This window comes from Spea bombifrons, chromosome 3 (assembly GCF_027358695.1).
Source record: "Spea bombifrons isolate aSpeBom1 chromosome 3, aSpeBom1.2.pri, whole genome shotgun sequence".
NCBI classification, from domain to species: domain Eukaryota; kingdom Metazoa; phylum Chordata; class Amphibia; order Anura; family Pelobatidae; genus Spea; species Spea bombifrons.
Window position 1 is genome coordinate 32,664,788 of NC_071089.1, and position 21,679 is coordinate 32,686,466.

The following is a 21,679-nucleotide window of genomic DNA, read 5'->3' on the forward strand; positions in this document are numbered from 1 at the left end:
CCAAAATGCAACCTGCAATAAATGGATATATATTTTACGTGTGTACATTATACATTTCTACTTACAGTTTGAGGGGTGGAGAAGGTATGACAGACAAAATTGCATTCGCACCAAAACACTCTAGGCATCTATTTAAAACTTCTTCCATGCTCATGTGGTGAGCCTGCTTTGGTGGTCTTTGGTACCATGTGTTGGTTCTTCTAATATCCGACCCCAGCTTCTCTTTTAACCTTGTCTTAGCACAATTTGCATTGACCTTTTGGTCAGTTTGTTGACTTTGAGTTAGGATTTCCCCTAGTACTATAGTTTTAAACTAAAGCAGTCCTAGTGGTCTGGGTACCTGAAATCTCAACATAAAGTGTATGTGACTGTTATAGACAACAACAGTCCAACAGTCAAGGTCTTGCATTAAAATCAGATCATCATTTTAAGGTCATTAAAGAATCTTGTTCCATTTAAGAATATCTGTCAAAATTATAAACCTACCTACCAATCAACGCATGCATACAAGTTAGTGATACACCCCCTGAGCGGTTAGGGGACTCAAGTGTTACCTCAACTGAAGTTGCGTGCCTTCACATGCTAAAACCTGCATAGTAAGTCAAGTACGGTATACAAGTTGCTTGCTAGGAGAATAGTTCTGTGCACCCTTGGGTGCTATTTATACCCGGAGCCTACCAGTGGGGATCCGGCCAGGATTACCCGCTGAGAGGTTTCAGGCATGGGGCTAGGAAAGTGAACAGTGTTCATCCTATAAGGGGAAAAAAGTGTATTCCTTTCTGTACCAAAGCACATGGGATGCATTGCATTTTAGTGAATAAACCTCATTATGTGAGTTGCTCTAGGTACAGCCATCTAAAGTTCCTGTTCCCAGATTAATTAATTTCCCCCCTTTGTTAATTTATTATTCTAAATCTAATCTAAAATTATAAGTAGTTTTAATAGATGAATTGATATATGATAGAATAAAAATGCCTATCTTATGTTAAGGATGACTTGCACAATTACAGAAGCAGAATCTCCACCAGCATACCAGACTGATCCCATCCATACATGCAATTTAAATCCAAAATGCAAGGCACATTTCCAACAGGGAAGCAACATCCCGAGACATACATTGGGCCTTGTTAATGAGGCTTAATTTTAGGGTTAGACTTCCCATATGTGTAAGATTAGAGTTAGTGCGAGCTAAGATTCAAGATGCTTCACCGTGACAACTTACTGTTGAAACGGCACTTAGTCTCCTTCCATCCCCCTCTGTCAACCTGCAGGGTCTACGGTCTTTCCACACCTAACTTCAGCGGGAGGATCCCTAAGAACTATGGGAACCTATTTAAGTCACTGAGTATGATGCTCATTTGTCTTTAGACCTAGTGCTTTCAACTCAGCATGCTGTTTCTTGTAACGTTCCCTACCCTGAGTGTCCTGCACCAGTCCCCTCATCCTTTTTCCCTATTTCGGCTGCATATTTGGCTCTGATCCGGCTATCGTTTTTGGACTATGGCTTGAGTTCCGCTCTGGCATTAACTCTAATACCTGTTAACCAATTGCTGATCCTGGCTTGTTCTACAACCATGTATCTGATAACTGTTAACCTGTTGCTGACCCCAGGTTGTTCCACAACCACGCACCGGATACCTGATAACCTGCTGCTGACCCCCGGCTTGCTACACCACTACCCTTTTGATACCCGTTAACCCATTGTTGACATCAGCTTGCTGTATACTACTCTGCTGTATACCAGGCCCTGCCTTTCCTGCTGCTCCCAGTGATTTCTGCTGGTCTGGTGACTACCTTGTTCAAGAGGTGTGCATTTCCCATTCTTGGTTGAGCTAGAATCATAATCATTTGCATTATATCCTAATATAAGACAAGACTAGGGAGAAATCAAGGTTCAGGCTCTTAAATATAATAAAATCTTACCTACCATTAAATTCAATATTTCTTTGTCTCTATGGTTCTACTTTTTTGATGGATTGAAAGAAAATAGAAATTGAATAGTACGAGGAATCCCATCAGGAAATAGAAAGGTCTCAGCTTGACAGAAGGAACAATAACACAGTAGATATATCACCTTTTAGTGACGTCAACGGTGTGATCACCATTCATAAAGACACCACCAGTTCGTGGGTGTAAAAACGGTAGATTCTAGTTTATACTGGAGCCTGCCATTCTTCTTGAAATCTCGCCGCTCAAAGGATAAATAGTTAACTAGTTAAAGTCAATTTGCAGATTGACAGTAACTGAGGGACAACTATATATTTTATATCCCATTGTACAGTGCTGCGGAATATGATGGAGTAATATAAAACAATAAATATTAATACTAATAATATTGCTCTTGAGGAATATCCCCAGTAATAGAACATAGATGAATCTTGTGTTCTACAGAATATTAAAATATCACATAATTCTGCGGATTTATCATTTAAAATGTTACTGTGAAGTAAATGCATGTGTATTGTGTAAACATTTTATTGATATGAATAAGTTTTGGTGCCCTTTTGATACATTATGGAGGAAAAACACATTTGGAAACTTTTCTGAAATTTTAGAATATCCCCCCAAAATATATGGTTGATTTTATTGGTTTAGGTAATGTATATTGTATGATTAAAAAAAAAGTTTATTCAACAATAAGTCCTTAACCTCAACTGTGTTGCGTCTATTTCACTAGCCAGAGACACTCAGGATTTATCAAAAATAGCTGAAACCACCAGAGGGCGTTCCTTTTCACAAACTTCAGAAAGTTTACCTTTCCAAGGGTCTGATTTTCTAGCAAACAGAACATTTCAAAACAGAACAAAGGAAATCTATAGCAAATGGGGAAAATACGAAAAAATAAATTCAACTTTTATTTAAAGCGCTATTTTAAGCATTTTTCAGGTTTTCCCTTTTTATATATTTTAAGCCCTACCTACCCCTAAACCTGACCATAACCTTATGTAACAAATTCACCACTAGCTAATCAGATACCACACTAACTAAAATAATTAAACATATAAAAAAATAGAGTCAAGTAAAAAATATAACATTTTGTTTATTTTTAATAAATCTGGGACTTGGCACACACAGAAACAGGTCAATGTGAAGAGGAGAGAGGCAGAGAACATTGACAAATGCAATGTTTATAAGCATTTTCTTTGTCATCTAATGTTAACCATGCATGTGATTTGTTGTTAAAGCGATCACACATGTGGAAATGCAGGAGATCAGTTGTAGATCGTAGATCGATCACTCATGTCATGGAGTGGTCCACAAACGCAGCCCCCCTAATCACAATGATTGCGGCAACATGGGAACAATTTTAACTGATGCAACGCGTAATCAGATTGCTGGTGGCTTTGTATACAAAATGAGCCAAAAAATGGGTGTCCTGTGGGTGTAAAACCCTGTAACATACATGTAGTGTATTGAGGCCTTCTCGCCCCACCAGGGCCCATGTGGAGCCTGCCATCTTCTGTGTCAGAGATGCCCCAGCCCGTACACATCCAGATCAGACTATATGTGCTGTTTATTTAAAAGGGACCCTCATTTATCTCAGTTGTCTAAGGTCACCTAGCCAGTGTTATGTATACGAGGGCAAAATGTAAGCATAGTATCCGCACAGAACAGAAATTAGCCTTGAATATGGCGACCTTCAGTCATTAGGTAAAGGGATGAAATTTCCTGGAATTAAGCCATCACAGGATCTCTGGTTTCAGTTAAAGCTGTCAGCAGAGAAACAAATTTCCAGGCAGTTTTAATTTAATTCGTATAATTTTGACACAATTTGATTAGAATGGGAGATCAGGAATTGCAGAATATTCAGTCAACGTACTTAGCATTACACAGCATGACTCAAAGATGCAAAATTATGTAAAAATAATCCAAAGGCAAGATGGATATGAAGTTGATGCTATAGACTAGAACCCATGAAAGTAAATTGTAGCCTGTAGGGGTTGGTATGTTATTAGAAGGTAAAGAATGTATGTTTTATTTTAGCACATATGTACAAATATAAATACCCAAGCACGTGATTTGACAAAAATACATGAAAACACATACAAACAACATATCACATCTTAAACTCACTATGCAATATCAAAACCAGAAGAAATTATTGTATTGTGTTGTTAGGGAAAGCATTACAAGGGGATAAGTATACTTCTTTGAATTGTTTGTTGGCTAAATGAATACTTTTTGAAGGTTTTTAACCAGAATGGTTTGTGTATATTTACTTACTTTGACCATGTGCATTAATTCTGAATTTGGTGTAAGTATAATCATATAAAACATTGTTGTGGTGCCCAAAATAAATGCAGTAATGCTAATGACCACAGCTGCGTTATTTAGTAGGAGACCTAGGCAGTGGGTTAGTGGGGTACCCAACTGCAGGGTGCTGATCCAACCGAATTTAATAACACAGAGATTACATTCTGGCCTGATCAGTTTTGATCCTGAGGCCGACTGGAGCAACTGTTGGGGTGCGCGTGGGATGAGAAGACAACCACAGACGATTAAGCGATTAAGATAATGGGCACTTCATGGCTCTACACATAAGCAACAAAAAGGTGACAAGGCAGATATAAACAATAGTGTGTAAATCACGGTGGTGTACAAATAGCAGAGTGTGTATATGTTAACTTCTTCCATGCTGAGTATTAAACGGTTATGTGATACATGTAAAGCGCTCCACAACAGTGTGTTTACTCATGGAAATCCCTTTCTTGAAGTGAACTGATGTATATATATATGTTAACCCCTTCCCTCCACTGTGCGTATGCCTTTTAACTATTTAAACTATGTAATGCATATACAGTGGTTTAATTAGATGACTATGCAGAGGGCCAACATCCTTACCCCTCTTACTGATCTGGGCACCTAGCATGTCTTACAGGCATCCCTAATTGATTTCCTGGACAGGGTGCTGCTGGGTTCAGTGATTACGTAAACTTATTTTAAATGCTAACATGCTCATTGAAAAACTGCCACCCATGAGCACCGTACTAAATTAATTCCAACCACAAGGACTGTAAAATAAACCATAGCTTACTTTTGCCTAACCTGTTGTGGTTTAATTTCACTGCAAAGTGTTGACCCGTCGCTTACACTTCATGCCGTTATTGTTAACATAGTCACTTCTGTGATTTTTCTATCATGCCCTCCAAAACATTTTGGTGTTTTCCTAACCCCGCCGTGCATATACGTTAAGCCCTTGTAACATAGCAAAGGACTTTCTTAAATTGATAACCTCTCAACTTTGTTGGGTCTTAATTTGGCTCTGCTAATGACATTGTAGATGTGCAATCATTTGTTGCCTAATCAAATTAAGCGCTACGTAGTCATAGTGTATGGAACCCATTGATCATGCAACTTCGCTTCAACAGCCCTAAGTAGGGTAGGGGTAGCGGTGATGACGAAGCTTTAGTTTATCCCCGTGGGATCTGGAGTGACGTCTTTACAGAAGCCACTCAAGTTAGTCTTCTTGACCAGCCCTTCTCATCCACTCGTTTTATAGGACCATGTTTCCGTCTCAAGTCTTAAATGAGAGAAGCTGAGGCAGCCTGACAACAAGTACTGACAGTGCCAGAGAAAGAGCAGTGGAAGCACAGCAGCTCGACGTCAGCTGCACAGGAGACTTGCCAGAGAGTTTCAGGACCTCGGATAGCGTCTTAAATTCTATTCCACTTGGGGGTGAATCGAAAATTTGACTGTGCTTTTTAACATACAGGGAAATCCGGAAAAAGACCTGCTGTAATTCCTTGTAAGTACCTTTAAATCCACCTTTTATTGATAAACAGCTGATCTCAAATGCGTAACACTAGATAAATGAAATAATAATATTTTGTTTAATTGTGATCACACTGTATTACTTTGTTCCAAACCTGTTCATTGCATTCTTGCAGCATTTGTTCTGCATTTCGCAAGCAATATAATGTTATTCTTTAAGGATTTCAACAATATATTCATGACATTTTACCTGTTAAATAATATTTATTGTATATTTATTTGTTGAGATAGAAGCAAGGATGATGTACCAAAAAATTATTCACCGAAGCTTTAATTTGTAAAAGTTGAAAGATTTTTTCTTTCATTATTAAAAGGAAAAAGTTTAAAGAACACATTTGTGTTTAAATGTAATTGACATAAGTATAATACACAAAAATAATACTATAAATTCACCAGAATTTATATCTCTACATATTATTACTTCAAACAACTCACAGTTCAAAATGTCTGATCTCTTGATCAATTATATGTTTAATAATACATAATTCAAATATCAATATATTGTAACAATGAAAAGCCTGAGAAAACTGTAAAACGCTAAGTCAATATAATTGTTTATTGTTAACCTAAAAACAACCTGGTATTGGATATGTATAGGTAGATAGATGATAGATTGATTAGATAGATAGATTAGAAGTAAAGTATTAAAAACAATATGTTTAATATCAATACAGGTTCCCCACCAATGATTTATATTGAAAACTAGATTTTTTTTAGGTCCTGTTAATGTGGATGTAAAGGTTGTGGTGTGGAAACATGTACATTATGTGTTAACATGACATGTATGTTTATTTAATCAGGGCTGGAGTAATGGAGCATAGAAACACTTTTCACTTTCTGGTGTCTTTTACCCTGTTCAGCGTTATATGTTTTCGAACAATGGCATTACCACCATTAGGAACATATTCTAACAACAGGTACGTTTCTCGTCTTCCCTTACTCTAAATATCATCTGCTCGTTTTAGTGCCATGCTTGTCCTTCAATTAAATCAGCAATTATTGCAACAACAACAAAAATTATGAAAAAGTTTAGTTTCTCTGCTAAGAAAAAGCAACATATATATATATATATATATATTATTGCCCATATAGTTATTACAATACTGTTTAAATTAAATGTAAAACATCAATTAAAAATATTTGTATTTTGTGCTCACAGTGTGAGCTGATGATGGCCACATACAGCCTGCAGTTTAATACAGAGAGAGGAAGAGACATTGCATTTGTTATGTAATACCTGTTGGAAAGCATCTGAATTTTGATTATTATGTCACCTATGCACTAATTAAAATAGAATTAAACTAGAGGGCTTCAGTAATATTGAATGCATTTGCAAACTAATCCAGATTTTTGTATTGTGGTTCCTTGTTCTACTCAATGAACAGAAACAGATCTAAGTGGCTGTCTAGATTAGTCTGTGATTACTATTTACATTTAAGTTACAAGAGCCTGATAAAGGAATGAGGACTGCCGCTGAGAGGTCCCTTACTGAACATTTGTTGCAGATCAGTAGTATGTTCTATGATACTAATACTTTTCCCAATTAGATTGTGAATAATTCAATATATAATGTATGTTGTCCCACGTCATTATGTAACAATGGCTTATGATGCATTGAAATTAATTGGAAATACTCCCCTTTGTCTACAGGCGATACCAATTTAAGGGTAACAATACACATTGCTGTAAAACACTGTCCCTAGTTGGTTTCATCGTATAATACATTTATAATGATTGGTAAAGCATGGTCACCGGTTAATGTGCATTTAAAACACCTAAAAATGCTTTTAACTCATGCCATGCCAATAAGGCTGTTTACCAACTATTACCATTCATTGGAAAACATTAACTAAGATTTAATGAGCTTATATGGGATTCATATATATACCTTACTGGGTATATGGCAAACGAGAATATACATTGTCCTCTTCTCAATAAATGTGTATGGTTGCTAGCAAAGGGAATCTATTTACATACTGTGCACAATGTTTACTTTTTACTACAAACTGTTGTGGTTGTGCTAATTTCTAACAACTCTGATTGTAGTTGTTACAAGTTTTTTTGTGTTCTTTCATGATTCTAATTGGTGATTTCATTACTAATTAGTTAATAAAAAAAAAACAAATTCAAATCCAGGTCCAACTCTCATATAAAGTATATAAGTACCAAGACAGGTGAAAAAAATGAATCAACCACAAGAGGGCAGTAAAATAAACATGGAGAATCAAAGGGTTTTGCTGTGCTAGTTGCTATATGTACATTTAAACAGTTAAATGCACTGTTATTGTTCACTTTATACACAGAAACTGGTTAATATTATTTTGTATATTTGCAAACTAGGTATGATAAAAGACATACAAATGCCAATTGCAGATAAACAACATAATAACATAATAGAGAAGGCAGATTAAAGATCTGGAGATGGATACATAAAATAATTGTCTTCCAAAAGTCTTTCAAACTCACATATTTCAGGGATCATTGAAGCGGAGTGTTGGTCCTTCTGGGGTTAATGTATGTTCAGAACCATGTGCACTGTTGTAGCATTTAAACAGATGTATTGGTAATATGACAGTTCTCATGACTTTGGCCAATGTTTGCAACTTTCTGAAAGTGTGGACTATAATAACGGATTTGCAAAACAAGCTGAACGTGAAATGTGGCTAAACACAAATTAATAGTTTGGAGACAGAGCTTCAAACCCTAATAATTTGGCATAATTCCTTTTTGCTGGACCTCAGTTGCCACTGAGAATATGTGAAATGTATATTTGTTAGCCCTCCCTGATATATATATATATATATATATATATATACACTGACATTAAAAGGTTTAGGGTCACTTAGCTGTTTTTATGAGAAAACAAAGAAAGTTTAGCTGTAACATCATTGTAAAAGAGTTTTCTAATGTTCAATTAGCCTTTTAAATGTAAACTTAGATTAGCAACGTGTCATTAGAACACAGGAGTGGCAGTACGTCTGTAAAGATATTCCATTTCAAATCATCATTTTCCAGCTTCAATAGACATTTACAACATTAATAATGTCTACACTGTATTTCCAAGCCGTTATTTTAATGGACAAAAACAAGGACATTTCTAAGTGACCCCAAACTTTTAATATTCTCCATATATACCATTCATTACAGTTTATATACTACATATAAGAAGTAAAAGGTCCCATATACCAATCCCTGAATTCAGCTGTTGCCCCATTTTGTCACTTTGACTACACCACAGCTGCCACGAGCATTAATTTAACATTGAAAAACACAGCTTTCTACATAAAACATTTGCCCCACTCGTCTGTCATTTCCCCATAGGTCCCACCAATATTTTAGCTGCAGACTGCGTGTGTAACTGAGACATGTAATGAATGAAAGACGCCGTATGAAGGCCAGCATAGGCTACGGGCAGCCAACATAATTCCTGAGCCCTGGAAAGCTTTCATTTGAAAAGTAATTTGGATGAATGCCCACTGGGATGAACATGTTTTGTGCTATGGGATATGCATTTCCCTGTGGGCTCTGATTGACCTTTTTGGTAATCACAGAACAGTTCTCTGTCAATAATTTGGTGACATCACTACTGTAACCAAGCTATCATAGACAGACATATTTTACCATGTTTCTGTATTTAGATCTATCTATCTCTGTCTATTTCTCTATTTAGATGTATTGAACTAAAGGGAATTACAAAAAAACTTTGAAATAGACATTATCATAGTAACGCACCAGGGTCCCTCTGCTAATTGCAATTAAGCAATCAATCAAACTATTAGTGACAATGCTCTTCATTCAGTTTTCGTCGCCGAATAAATTGCTGAAAGGGTTATTGATGTCTCTAAAACACAAATTACTTGTCAATGAATAAAAGATGGCTTCCAAATACTATCCGGTAGTGTGCGATGAGGCAACTTTATTTTAAATGTAATCCCTTTCTTGGCTGTTGTTTATTGGCTGCTTTATCACAAAATCATAAACAATTTCAAGATTAATTACTTTTTGCTAATGCAAAAAGCAAACTCTATTCTTTATATTACAAGCCCAAGAAATAAAGGTGCCTATTAGAAAAGGGGGGGATTTTGACTGTGGAAATGAAACCCATATTTACTATTAAACTGTTAGGTATTGTCTAACTAGTTATTTTTTTACTACTTAGTCATTTAATGTACTTGTTAATTTATAACATCATGTATTGTGATGTACTACGTTGTTGTTTTTTTGCTTACAATACTGTTGCATGAAAAAATGCTATTTTATAATATCTGTTCCTGCAGTTCTGCCTGTTTTCCTTATATTAGCAAATTAATATATTAAGAATAAAATCATGTGTTTTTCAGGCTTGGAAACCGATTGTCGTATGAGGGAGCAGGGGAACCTGATCAGTCTCAGGGATCATTAAAACCAGACTCAGATATTTTGCAGAATACACTTCCAGAGAACGACAAGTTCTTTTTGGATATGTCTAGAGCTGTTGGCAGGTATGGATGTGTATATTTGGACAAATGTGGTGAAGATGATACTTTTAATGGCTAACTGAAGTATAATAGATTGCAAGCTTTCGAGACTGTCTAGGTCTCTTCTTCAGGCATGTTATTAATTTGTGCATATGATAAATGCTACGACATTCCTGCATGTAATCAAGAATTCTAATTTATGGAATTTCTGCATCTGCTGAATTTGATATGCTAATATTTTATGTAATTTGTGTGGTTATTTGTGTTTTGTAGAACGTGCCATCCTAAAATGAACTGTAAAGGTCACATTACATGAAAATATGTTAGAATAGGTTTAAATAACTTGTATAAAATATCATTATTAAAGAAATAAATAGACTGTAATCCTCCCCCGGCCCCATCATAACAGTGGGTAATCTAAACATGTGGGGTTATACATATTACACAAAAAATCCCCAAAAATAAACACACATGTACGTATCATAAATCAGCACTCACATTCATTATTAGCTATGTTATGTGTTTTATCATATTGCTTTTATTTCCTTGGCCTTGAAATATTTCTCGAACACAAACATAATTATCAGCTGGAAATCTGATGGGAAAATAACACCCTGCAATCCTATCACATTCACATCAGTATCTACATACTTCATGATTTTTACGATTGTAATATTTGACCTGCTACATCACACCTTCAGTTTCCATGCCATACAATGTTTTTTGTTCATATACAATGTGTGTGTGTATGCTATGTGCTCAATACAATAATCCTAGCCTACCCACTTTATTGAAAAAAAAATTGACAAGCCAAGTGTATTTTTCCTCTGCTTATGTTCATTTGAATGAGCTGGATGCTTTATCCCATGGCTATTGTGTAGTATATTACACAACCGTGATATAATAATATTTTATCAGCGTCAATGATGCATAGATAACTATATATATCCAGGCAACTATATATATATATATATATATATATATATATATATATATATATATATATATATATATATAATTTCACAGTTTTTACATATTTACTTTTTAATCTTAATGCAAAATCATAAAATTATATCCTTTCTGAAATTATTTGTTGTGTTTATTTAAGAACATCCAGGCATGCTGATGGACTTTTTACCAGTGGATACAGCAAACTGTTGGGTCAGCTTTCTGCAAGAAAATACTTAGAATCTCTAATTGGCAAAAGAGTAAGGTGAGATACAATTCCTTCCTTTTTGAGTTATTTGCAGTAGTATATAGACAAATGAATCGGAGTGCGTTAAATTAAATCAATACTGGGGGATTTCAATATATAGCTTAATACAGTAAGGATTAGTTATAAATGTAATAGTGATACATAGTTTTAAAAGTGTTATTAGTATCAACCGCATATCTTTCCATTGCATTCTATTCTAGTCTAAGGCAAAATTGGGCCAGTTCTGCAGTAGAGTGGGTAAACGGTCAACAGAACAGTTGGTGGTGGTCTGTAGTTGTAATGATAAATATGGCGTTTAATATCCTGACTTGGACAAATAATTTATTAATTTAGAATGAGGATGAAAATTATCTGTTGATAGCAATGAAGTATTCTGTAAGACTGTTTTTTTAAAAAAAAGAAAATAGGTATGTCTATTAATTAATATCCTCCTGTTCCAAAAACCCCTTAAACCAGCTGTTTCTTAGCAAGCACAATAAATGCTGAAATTAAAACTCTATTTTTACAAGAAAAGATTTGAAGTAAAAAACATTTATATGGCTAGATTAAGTGTAAGGCAGACTAAGTACTTACCTAGATCAACACTGTTTAAGAGAAGCTGAAAAAAAACAATTAGTCAAGGCTGAACATTAACATTACCATGGGTAACTTTCTCCAACTCCATGACATTACATTTATTAATATAGTTAGCGCCAGGAGATTCCGTAGCACTGTTACAATCAATGAGATATTGTAAGTAACACACAATAACAAACTCCATGCTCCATCTTCTACTTCCTCTGCGGAGGGCATCCTGTGGTATTTGAAGTAGTACTGAAAATAATACAAATACATAATGAGAAACTGTGTAGATGGTCATGCTTTGGTTACTTGTAATATATATATTTTTTGTATTTGCATGTATTTCCTTGCTTTGGTTAATATATCACATTCATTCACATAAGCACACAAGCAAAATTTTGACTTATTATATACACATACTCTAGAATTGTCAAACCTTCCTTGACAATGTTAATATACCATCTACATCAAAACAACTGTAAATATGTTTTTCATGACACTCTAAATGTATCCATTTTAAAATGTAATATCATAGCTGAAATCTCACATGCCTGGGTGTTATGGGTGGTAAATTCCATTTACTAATTTGCAAAACTAATATCCTATTTTTCAGCAACAATGTGGTGGATGACCAGGCACCAGTAAAACGACACTCAGATGCTGTTTTCACTGACAACTACAGCCGCTTTCGGAAGCAAATGGCTGTAAAGAAATACCTGAATTCAGTTCTCACTGGAAAGAGAAGGTAATAACATCCAAAAGAGCAGATTACTTAAAAAAAAGTACTTCATATACTTGAATCATGTGCCTTTCACTTAATCAGAAACTTTACTTCTCCTATCTCATCTAAGATTGATAGTTTGGATTATGACAACTTGTCCTATCATGTCTTCTCTTTTCATGTTCTCTCCTTCTACCTTGTGTACTATGTTGCATGTTTCTATAAGATCCCATATTCCTTTTTTGCAAGCTATTAATATTTAGATCATGTACATTTTTAGATACTTTGAACCTAGAAATTCATGCATGTGGTGATCACCTTTAATAGATTGGTTAATTTAAAGCTCCCTCAGTATCAGGTCTTCTTCACAGTATTTTACCTACCTGTCAATTTGTCTTTTAAATTAAAAACATAAACAAATGCTTTAATTCATAGCAATTTAATGTTTGTATAAAAAAAAACCACTATAATGTGTATTATTTCTAACATTCTACAGTCAGGAGGACAGTCCTTCAAGCCTTCGAGAAGATACTGACCTCAATCAAGCAACATTTTCAGAAAACTATGACGATCCCACAATTGATGAGTTCCTCAACCATCTCCCACTGGTAAGTAGTATTTGGCATTAGGCAGACTTAAAGGGACCTCTCCAATGGCTAAAAGGGCTGGATGAAAGGGCTCGATTAAATTGACCCACTGAATGGCTATTGACAACTTGACTAGGAAAATCGCGTTCCAAGTATTTTAGAAATTTGGTTTGTAGACATTATGGCAATTATTGTGACAAGAGTTCATCAGTGTAAACATGTTTATACCTTTGTATAATAATGAGTGTGACATAACTTTTAAACAATACAGCTATCCTTTCTGGGTTATATTGTGCAGGAAACGCCTTAGTCTCTATTGTAATGATATTGTAATGATGAATTGGACCAAGGTTGATCTTGCAAGTCAATGTATCCATAGTTTAATTTGAGCAAGATTTGTGAGGGAGCTGGCTAGAAGATCCACATTGTCCAGTGGTCAATGGAGAGAATTGTGTACATGGAACAGATTTTTGTGTGTTTTTTTCACTGACTTAGGAATTTACAGTAAAATTGCTGTTTCATCTTGGTAGTTTAACTATGTATTATATTCACTGAACCAAGAATGGGCAGGATAGTTGCTTTTTGAACTCTCTGAAATCATAATGCATTATGAATAAGCAATGCCACAAGTTTCTCCTAAAAGAGGTCCTTGGTTGGCCTTGTACAATATATAGTCTTCTCTGTAAAATGTCATCTCATCAAAGGAACAATACATCATTCAGGGCCAGCTCAGCCCTTCTTGTGGAAGAAGCTTGTCAGCTTTTGCCCTTTATAATGCAAAGTCTGTTAATTGAAAGTTTCAACTCTCTGCAAATCTTTATTTAGTGAAAAAAAAAACCCTATTTTCTACTATAAGAGAAGGACATCAAGAGAGGAAAGAGAGACATGCACATTTGGGACAAAAGCAGAGACTGTCCCTCCTACAGAGGGATAATTCTTGTATAAAAAAGTGATAGCGAAAAACCTGAGGTGCTGTAATATGTGGTGTTAGGATGGCGCGGGTGGCATTTGGAGAACCCTTGCAGGACTTTGGGGTATTCAGAGAACCCACATAAAGTCACTTTCCCAATATGTGTTATAGCTGGAATTATCCTCAGAAGCTCTACCCAAATGTATCTGTGAGTAGTTGCATTGGGAAGGTAGGGCAGGCCACGCAATGACTTGGGCCAACTTCAGGTAGACTTGAAAGGGAGCTGGAAGTGGACAGAACCTGGACAGGTAGCACACTGAAACCCACCACCACTCCCCCAGTCTGGAGATCAGATCCTATCCCTGAAGCCAAACTTTAATTTCTATTCATGTGCTCATTTAGGGATCTTTTATTTACAATAAAAAAAATGAATAATATAGATGTAATGATAACCAGTTGTCCTTTTTTTTTCAGAACCTTTGAAGAAGACCATCAGGCTGTTTCATCAAAAGAACAAGCTATATTTTTTAGTTTGACATAGTCTTTCAAAAAACAACTTCAGTATTCAAAACCAAAAGAAATATGTTGTGGGGTGAAAATCGTGAAAATATGTTTCTTATATTAAAAAGTTGATGTTTACACTGTAAATATTACTTTAGAGATCTCTACCTAAAGCTGTACATACTTATTCAAGCCTTTTATTCATGGAAATCATGTGATTTCATATCCTTCACATCCTTTGTTTCAATAAAAGCATTTAAAAGATCAACACTGAGAAGAGGGACGAGTTAACATTTTTACAAAGAAATATATACTGGATAACCGTAGTGGCAAAAGTCACCCATATTGTTATCTAGAAAAATATTTAGATTAGGTTCCAAATTCCACATTAAAGACTAAATTAAAAAAAAAAAACTAAAATTAATTTGTTGATGACATACTTTAATGCACATTTTCACAAATTGTATTTTATCCTTTATTTTTTGTAAGATTTTGATAATTTCAATCAATTAAAAAAAAAGGCTGAATGTATCCATAATTTCTAAGTATGAGTGACAAAGTGAATCTCTTGAAAGGTTACAATATGCCTAAAGGGAGATAACAGGCAGAGATTTATTTAATGTAAAATAAAATTATCTAGAGCATAAACATTCAAAAATTAAATTGTGTATATCTTTGCTGATGTCAGCATTACTTATATATAAAATGGATACTGGGAAATTATAATATTTTTTCAAAATGAATGTAACTTATGAAATATGCAGATAATAAAGAGATTTTATCATCACTGCAATTTCTAATGGTTTTGCATTTTAATTATTGTCCCATTAGCAACATATGAGATTACAAAGTGAATATATCCTACGTCGCTTTTCTCTGGTGACCTACACTTTTTATATAACACAAAACATGTTTAGGGTGTCCCTATAAAATATTTTTTAACATACTTTAAGCTTCCTTTATAGTGAAATCATTTCTGAATGAACTGAAACAATAAGGCATAAGTACACATAGTGTTGCTACATAACACAATTTCAGGCATTCTGTATCATGTTCTCTACTCCACATACCAGATGGTTGTGAACTACCAATTTTATTTTGTTAGAAGCCAGAAATAGTCATCAACCACATCCAGTACAAGTTGTGTACACTGAAGCAAACATTAGCATCGTGGGCTGCTCTAGGCCTAACCAAGTCCCATTAAGTAAGCAGTGCACTGGAGAGATACTAGGGCAAATGTCAATGGTTACAGGGAAATGCTAAGGTGGGGGCCCAGCACCTGGCAACCAAGCTGCCCAGCGGTAGTAGGGGACAGCAGCTCGGCAGCTTATACAGAGAATGCGAGAGGGATATACGTAATGTAAGAGAGAGGGGGGAATGAAGAACAAGGAGAGAGAACTGTGTGAGCTGCCTAGGAAACAGAGAGGGAGAGAGTGAATGTATAAGTATATGGTGTTAGCGTGTGTATGTATGTAGCAATGTGTAACTTGTGTTATAGTTTAATGTGTATATGTATGTATAAGTGTTTGGTGTTAGACTATGTGTATGTGTGTGTACTTTAGTACTTGGTGTCAACATGTAAATGTGTGTGTGTTAGTGCATGGTGTTAGTGTGAATCTGTGTCAGTGTATGGTGCATGGTTAGTTGATGCAAGGGAGAGGAGGGGGAATAATGTGTGTGTATATATGAAAGTGAAAGGTGTTTGAATGAGTGTGCGTTGCAGCAGGTTTGGGTGTTAGTAACTGCTCAAGAAATACTGCATCCAGGTGCCACTAACCAGGTGCCACTAACCCTAGGCTCACCACTGACTGGTTATGTGGTCGAGGGCCTGCCCCCCCATATCTGCCGTCCTAAGCCTAGAGAAGTATACAAAATATCATTGTACCTGTGAGTTTGTTGTTGATTGTTCTGGAGCTAAACATAAAAATAGAAATAACTGGTCCCAGAGAAGATACCGTCTACCGGTGATACCGTCTAGTAGACAGACTGAGAAACACATGCCCTTTCAGACCAATTAAGATCCCTTTTCAGATATTGTCAACCAGAGGTCTACTCTATGTGTTATACAGGGTATGGATAAAATAGTTATTAGAGTTTTAGAGGGCATCCTCTTGCTAATATAACACATTTCTAGCAAAATATATTTTTTTCTGAAATAGTTTAAACACAAACTGAAAGTTTTTAAAATAGTATTACGCCTTTATTTTCCTCAGTGGAATTAGCAATCCATACAGAGTTCTTTACAGTGTGATGTCTGAGCAGGGAAAACCACCCAAAATATCACATGACTGCATACAAGTCTGCAGAAGAAGTGTATTGAAAGGAAATTCAAATAAAACCAGGTCTATGTCAATGTAAACCTACATAACTATATACAACAACGTGCTTCATGCTCAAGGAGGAAAATATTTTATTCCATGGGACCTCCCCGGTTAAGCATTTGTGTTGTTGTACAGTTTTAGTATGTATTGTCTTCCCTTAGGGGTCTCTCTAAGTGTAAAGTTGAGTCGAGATGTTGACCTCCTTGGTCTTGTACCTTATGGGATACAAACTTACCCTTACTGAAAAAGCCATGAAAGCTTGCCTCTTACTTTAGATTTAAACTGCACTAGTGGTTGGGAATAGGGTTGCCACTTATCCTGGAAAAAAAGAGGTAAGTCACGAAAACCACTGGGATAGAAGTCTGGTTCAGAGCGACCCCGTGGTAGTAGCGGTGCAAGCTGCATTCAAGATACACTGAGGCTTCACTTAGAGGATGTGAAGTTCATGAGGGTGCAGGGCCTGTCTTAGACCAAGTGGCACCCCAGACAATATTCTTTTGCACCCCCCATTCTTTTACATACATCGCAATATTTTTAAAGCCTAGCAAGGTCAAGCAGTTATACTTGATATACAAAGTAGGAGGCAGAGCATTTGGTTTTTTATACAGCAGCAGCTGAGCCAGGTACACAGGGTGCATCACCCACTGACACAGACAATAATTGCTCTGCCCTCTACTCTGCACAGTTTCTTCACTACTCAGTGATACACACACACTCTCTCCCCCCGCTCTCATTATCTCTTTTCTTTTTCCTTGTCGTTCCTTCTTTTTATCTTTCTCTGTCTCTCTTATTTCTCATTATTCCCCCCTTCATAATTATCTCTTATTTTTCATTATCTCTTCCCTTTCTCCCCATCTCTTTCTTTTCTCATTATCTCTGCCATTTGTCTGCATCTCTCTTCTTTCTCACTCCCAATCTTTTATCATTTTTCCCTCTTCTTTTCTTTCTTCTTAACACGGTGGTCCCATGGTAGGAGCGTGAGGTCAGTTTCGGTGCTCCTTCGCGGTGTGCTCGGCTTCAGTGCTGAACGCCGGCATATGACATCATATCATAGCCCTTAACCTCAACCGTCTGTGCATAGTGTGTTAATGTGAGTGTGTGAGTAGCCGTGTCTGGCTGTGTGTGTCTGTCAGTGTCTATGAGCAAGTGTGCAGGTGTGTCTCACCTGTCTCTCCTTCCAGTTCTCTCTATTCTGTCTTCCTCACGTTCCTTCTTTTAACTCCTGCCACCCTTCTCTCTAGTTTTCTATTCTTTTCTTTCTTGTCGCTCTTCCACCTCCTTTCATTCCTCCTTTCTCTTATCTCATTCTTTTTTCTAGTTCTTCTACTTTTCTTTCTCTCTTACATCCATTATCTTCCGTTTCCTATCCTTTCTATTTTTATCTCTTCATTTGTTTTGTCTCCCTCCTCTCTAAACAAAATATGAAAAAATCTCTAAATTATAAAACCACACCCTCACCACGCCCTTGGAGCAAACATTAAAAAATTGTCCTGGAAATTGCTTCATAAAAGGTGGCAACCCTAGTTGGTCTCATATCATGATAGAGATTTTTCCTATGCTATGGCAACCGTAAACTAAACTTCTTTGACTCTCCATAGGGAGGATTTACCATAGAACAGGTTAATTGGTTAATTAAGCGATGTCCGTTCTTGACTGAGCGATGTATAATGTTTTTATTTGCTTGGTGACCTCAAATGTCTTCACAGTATTGCCATATATGAAGACCAAGAGGGCATATATGCCCTCTATGCCCATATCTTAAGATGGTTCTCAGCAGATGACATTGACTCTTTTTTTCATTTTTAGACAAAAAAATAAACAGGGTGAATCCTGACCTTAACCTGGCTCGGTGAGTTTATGAACTAGCCAAACTATACCTGCTCCCTGGATACAAATACAGATTGGAGGTGGTGTTTTTGTCAGTTTGACTCTGACTTCTCCTTCTCACCTGATGAGCTCACTTAGTTCTGATACAGCTGACCTCACTATTGGGTAAAGTTTAGTTTATATTAGTAAAATGTATCTTTTTTCCTTTAGTTTGTGTACTTTATGTATCTAGAACTCTCTACTGTAATTGACCATGGAAAATTAAGCTTTCTCTTTGAAAATGTGCATGCTGGTTTTAACCCATTACATTAAATAGTGTATTAAGCAATCTAAACAATTATGATCATAAAAAAACCTGGAGAAATGTAAAAGGAATAGGGCTGTCATGGTGTTAGAGTTGATGGATAGACAAAAGCAAGAGACCTCCATTGAAGTGAAAAAACATGCTACTTATGTTTTTTCTTTCTGACAGGGATAATTATCTGTCTTGTCTGTCTTCAAGTATTATTACACTAACCAGCACTGTGTGGCAAGATGATAACATCAATAACCTTGGCGTTCTACGTAACGGCAAATGGCAAGATGGCCCTTCAGAGAAAACCTAATCCATCACTTGTGACATGGAGATATGCATCAGGGAAAGCATGGTGCAGCTTTCCATGCTCCTATTACAATATATCTCTATAAATAATAAATAAATATATATATAATATAGTACATACAATGTATCTGGAAATTAAGAGAGTTGAGTATGTGTCAGACAACACCAAGAAATGGCATACAACACATACAAAAGGGAAGTCTAGATTGGCTAAATTCTGGTACAGAATACATTAATTGTGTTCTTCGCCTATTATGATGATGTATTAAACTAAATAGTTGCAATTCTTTCTTCAGTCGTGATGGTTTGTGGTAGAGCCTTGCGCGGGACTGCTTTTTGAATCCCGCTCCCGGCCGCTCCTGCTGTTTTGAATCCCACTCCCGCCCGCTCCCGCAATGTGGGTGTTCCGCTCCCGCCCGCTACCGCCACATTTGTGGCCAATCCCGCCCGCTCCCGCCACATTTGTGGCCAATCACGCCCGCCTCCTTACCTGATTTCCCGCGCAGTCCCGCAAGGCTGCCCTCGAGTTGTTCCCTCACAGCATCTCTTCTCTTGCTCCGCCCAGGAACAAGGCGGGGTCACAGGAAGTGACATCACATCACGTGACTCCGCCTTGTTCATGGGCGGAGCAAGATAGGAGACACTGTAATGGAGCAGCGAGAAGGCATCCTTGCGGGACTGTGCGGGATTACCGGGACCCGCAGGTACAGTGCCTGACCGCCCGCTCCCGCCCGCAGTCCCAGAAAGACCGCCTGCGTCCGCAAGTTTTCCCGCGGGACCCGCCAAAAAACTTGCGGACGCAGGCGGTCTTTCTGGGACTGCGGGCGGGAAAAATCCCTTTTCGGTCTATATTTTTTAGTGTTCTGTTTGCTGAAACAACACCTTATCTGTGGATTTTGTCTAATTCACTTCTATTTTTTGTCTTTTGTGTTATAGGAATATTAAGGTGTCATGAGAACTATGAAATATTCTTATTTTGCATGCAAAGGTACTGTACACTGCAACATAGTGTGATACCTGATGATGTCATTATATTTTTCCTCTTTCTTCTGGAAAATTTATTAAAAAAAAAGTATAAATAAATATTTAAAAATTTGCAATTTCATTTCAAAAAGTAATGTTTTATGTTTTTACAAATTAACATGATTTTGGTACAAGATCTGTTGTGCCGATTCCTTTGTTATTCTTTGTATTTGGTTATTTTTTAGGATATCAATGAGCCATTTTTTTTCCCTTCCACTAGAATTAAAAAACGATGTGAAAAGATTTTAAACAGAGCAGTTCTAAGACCTGTATAACAGTAATTAGGAAGAGAGTAATTTAATTAGTTAAATCCTCCTGTCTAGACTGCACTGGGGAAATGTGTTTTAGTCAAGGTATCCTTAGGATGTGTCATCATCTCATAACTGCACTCTAAGTGGGTTACTGTAATTTTCATAATTAGCTTGATTAGATCCAATAAAGGATATGTCCTTTTTGTCTTAGCACAAGACTGGACGGAGTTATATGTGTGATAGAGATGCAGTATCTCACAAAAGTGAGTACACCCCTCACATTTGTGTAAATATTTTATTATATCTTTTCATGTGACAACACTTAAGAAATGACACTCTGCTACAAGTAGCTACAAGATACAGTCTGTATAACAGTGTAAATTTGCTGTCCCCTCAAAATAACTCAACATGCAGCCATTAATGTATAAACCTTGGCAACAAAAGTGAGTACACCCCTAAATGGAAATGTCTGAATTGGGCCCAAAGTGTCAATACTTTGTGCGGCCACCATTGTTTTCCAGTACTGCCTTAACCCTCTTGGGCATGGAGTTCACCAGAGCTTCACCGGTTGTCATTGGAGTCCTCTTCCACTCCTCCATGATGACATCACGGAGCTGGTGGATGTTAGACACTTTGCGCTCCCCCACTTCCCACTTTCCATTTGAGGATGCCCCCACAGACAATGATTGAGAAAAATGCATTTCTTGTTTTGATTTGCTTTTATTTGCCAACCTGCCAACCAGTTATGCACATCTGCCCCCAGTTATGCACATCTGCCGCCCGGCTTGCCACTCTGCTCCCCAGATATGCCTTATACCCACCTATTTGCCACTCTGCCTCCCTGATATGTCACTCTTGCCCCCAGATATGACTTATACCCCCCTTTATGCCACTTTGCTCCCCAGACATGCCACTCTGCCCCCAAGATATG

At 36.7% G+C, this 21,679-nt stretch overlaps 1 protein-coding gene across 1 annotated transcript; it reads left to right on the top strand.

The window, feature by feature from the left end:
- Positions 1 to 5,541: 5,541 nt before the first annotated feature.
- Positions 5,542 to 15,518, top strand: VIP (vasoactive intestinal peptide). The gene is made up of 7 exons (XM_053459199.1): positions 5,542 to 5,746; positions 6,573 to 6,689; positions 10,113 to 10,253; positions 11,338 to 11,442; positions 12,620 to 12,751; positions 13,224 to 13,335; positions 14,699 to 15,518. The coding sequence occupies exons 2-7, from the start codon at positions 6,583 to 6,585 to the stop codon at positions 14,705 to 14,707; spliced, it is 606 nt and encodes a 201-aa protein (XP_053315174.1). The 5' UTR covers positions 5,542 to 5,746; positions 6,573 to 6,582; the 3' UTR covers positions 14,708 to 15,518.
- The last annotated feature ends 6,161 nt before the right edge of the window (positions 15,519 to 21,679 follow it).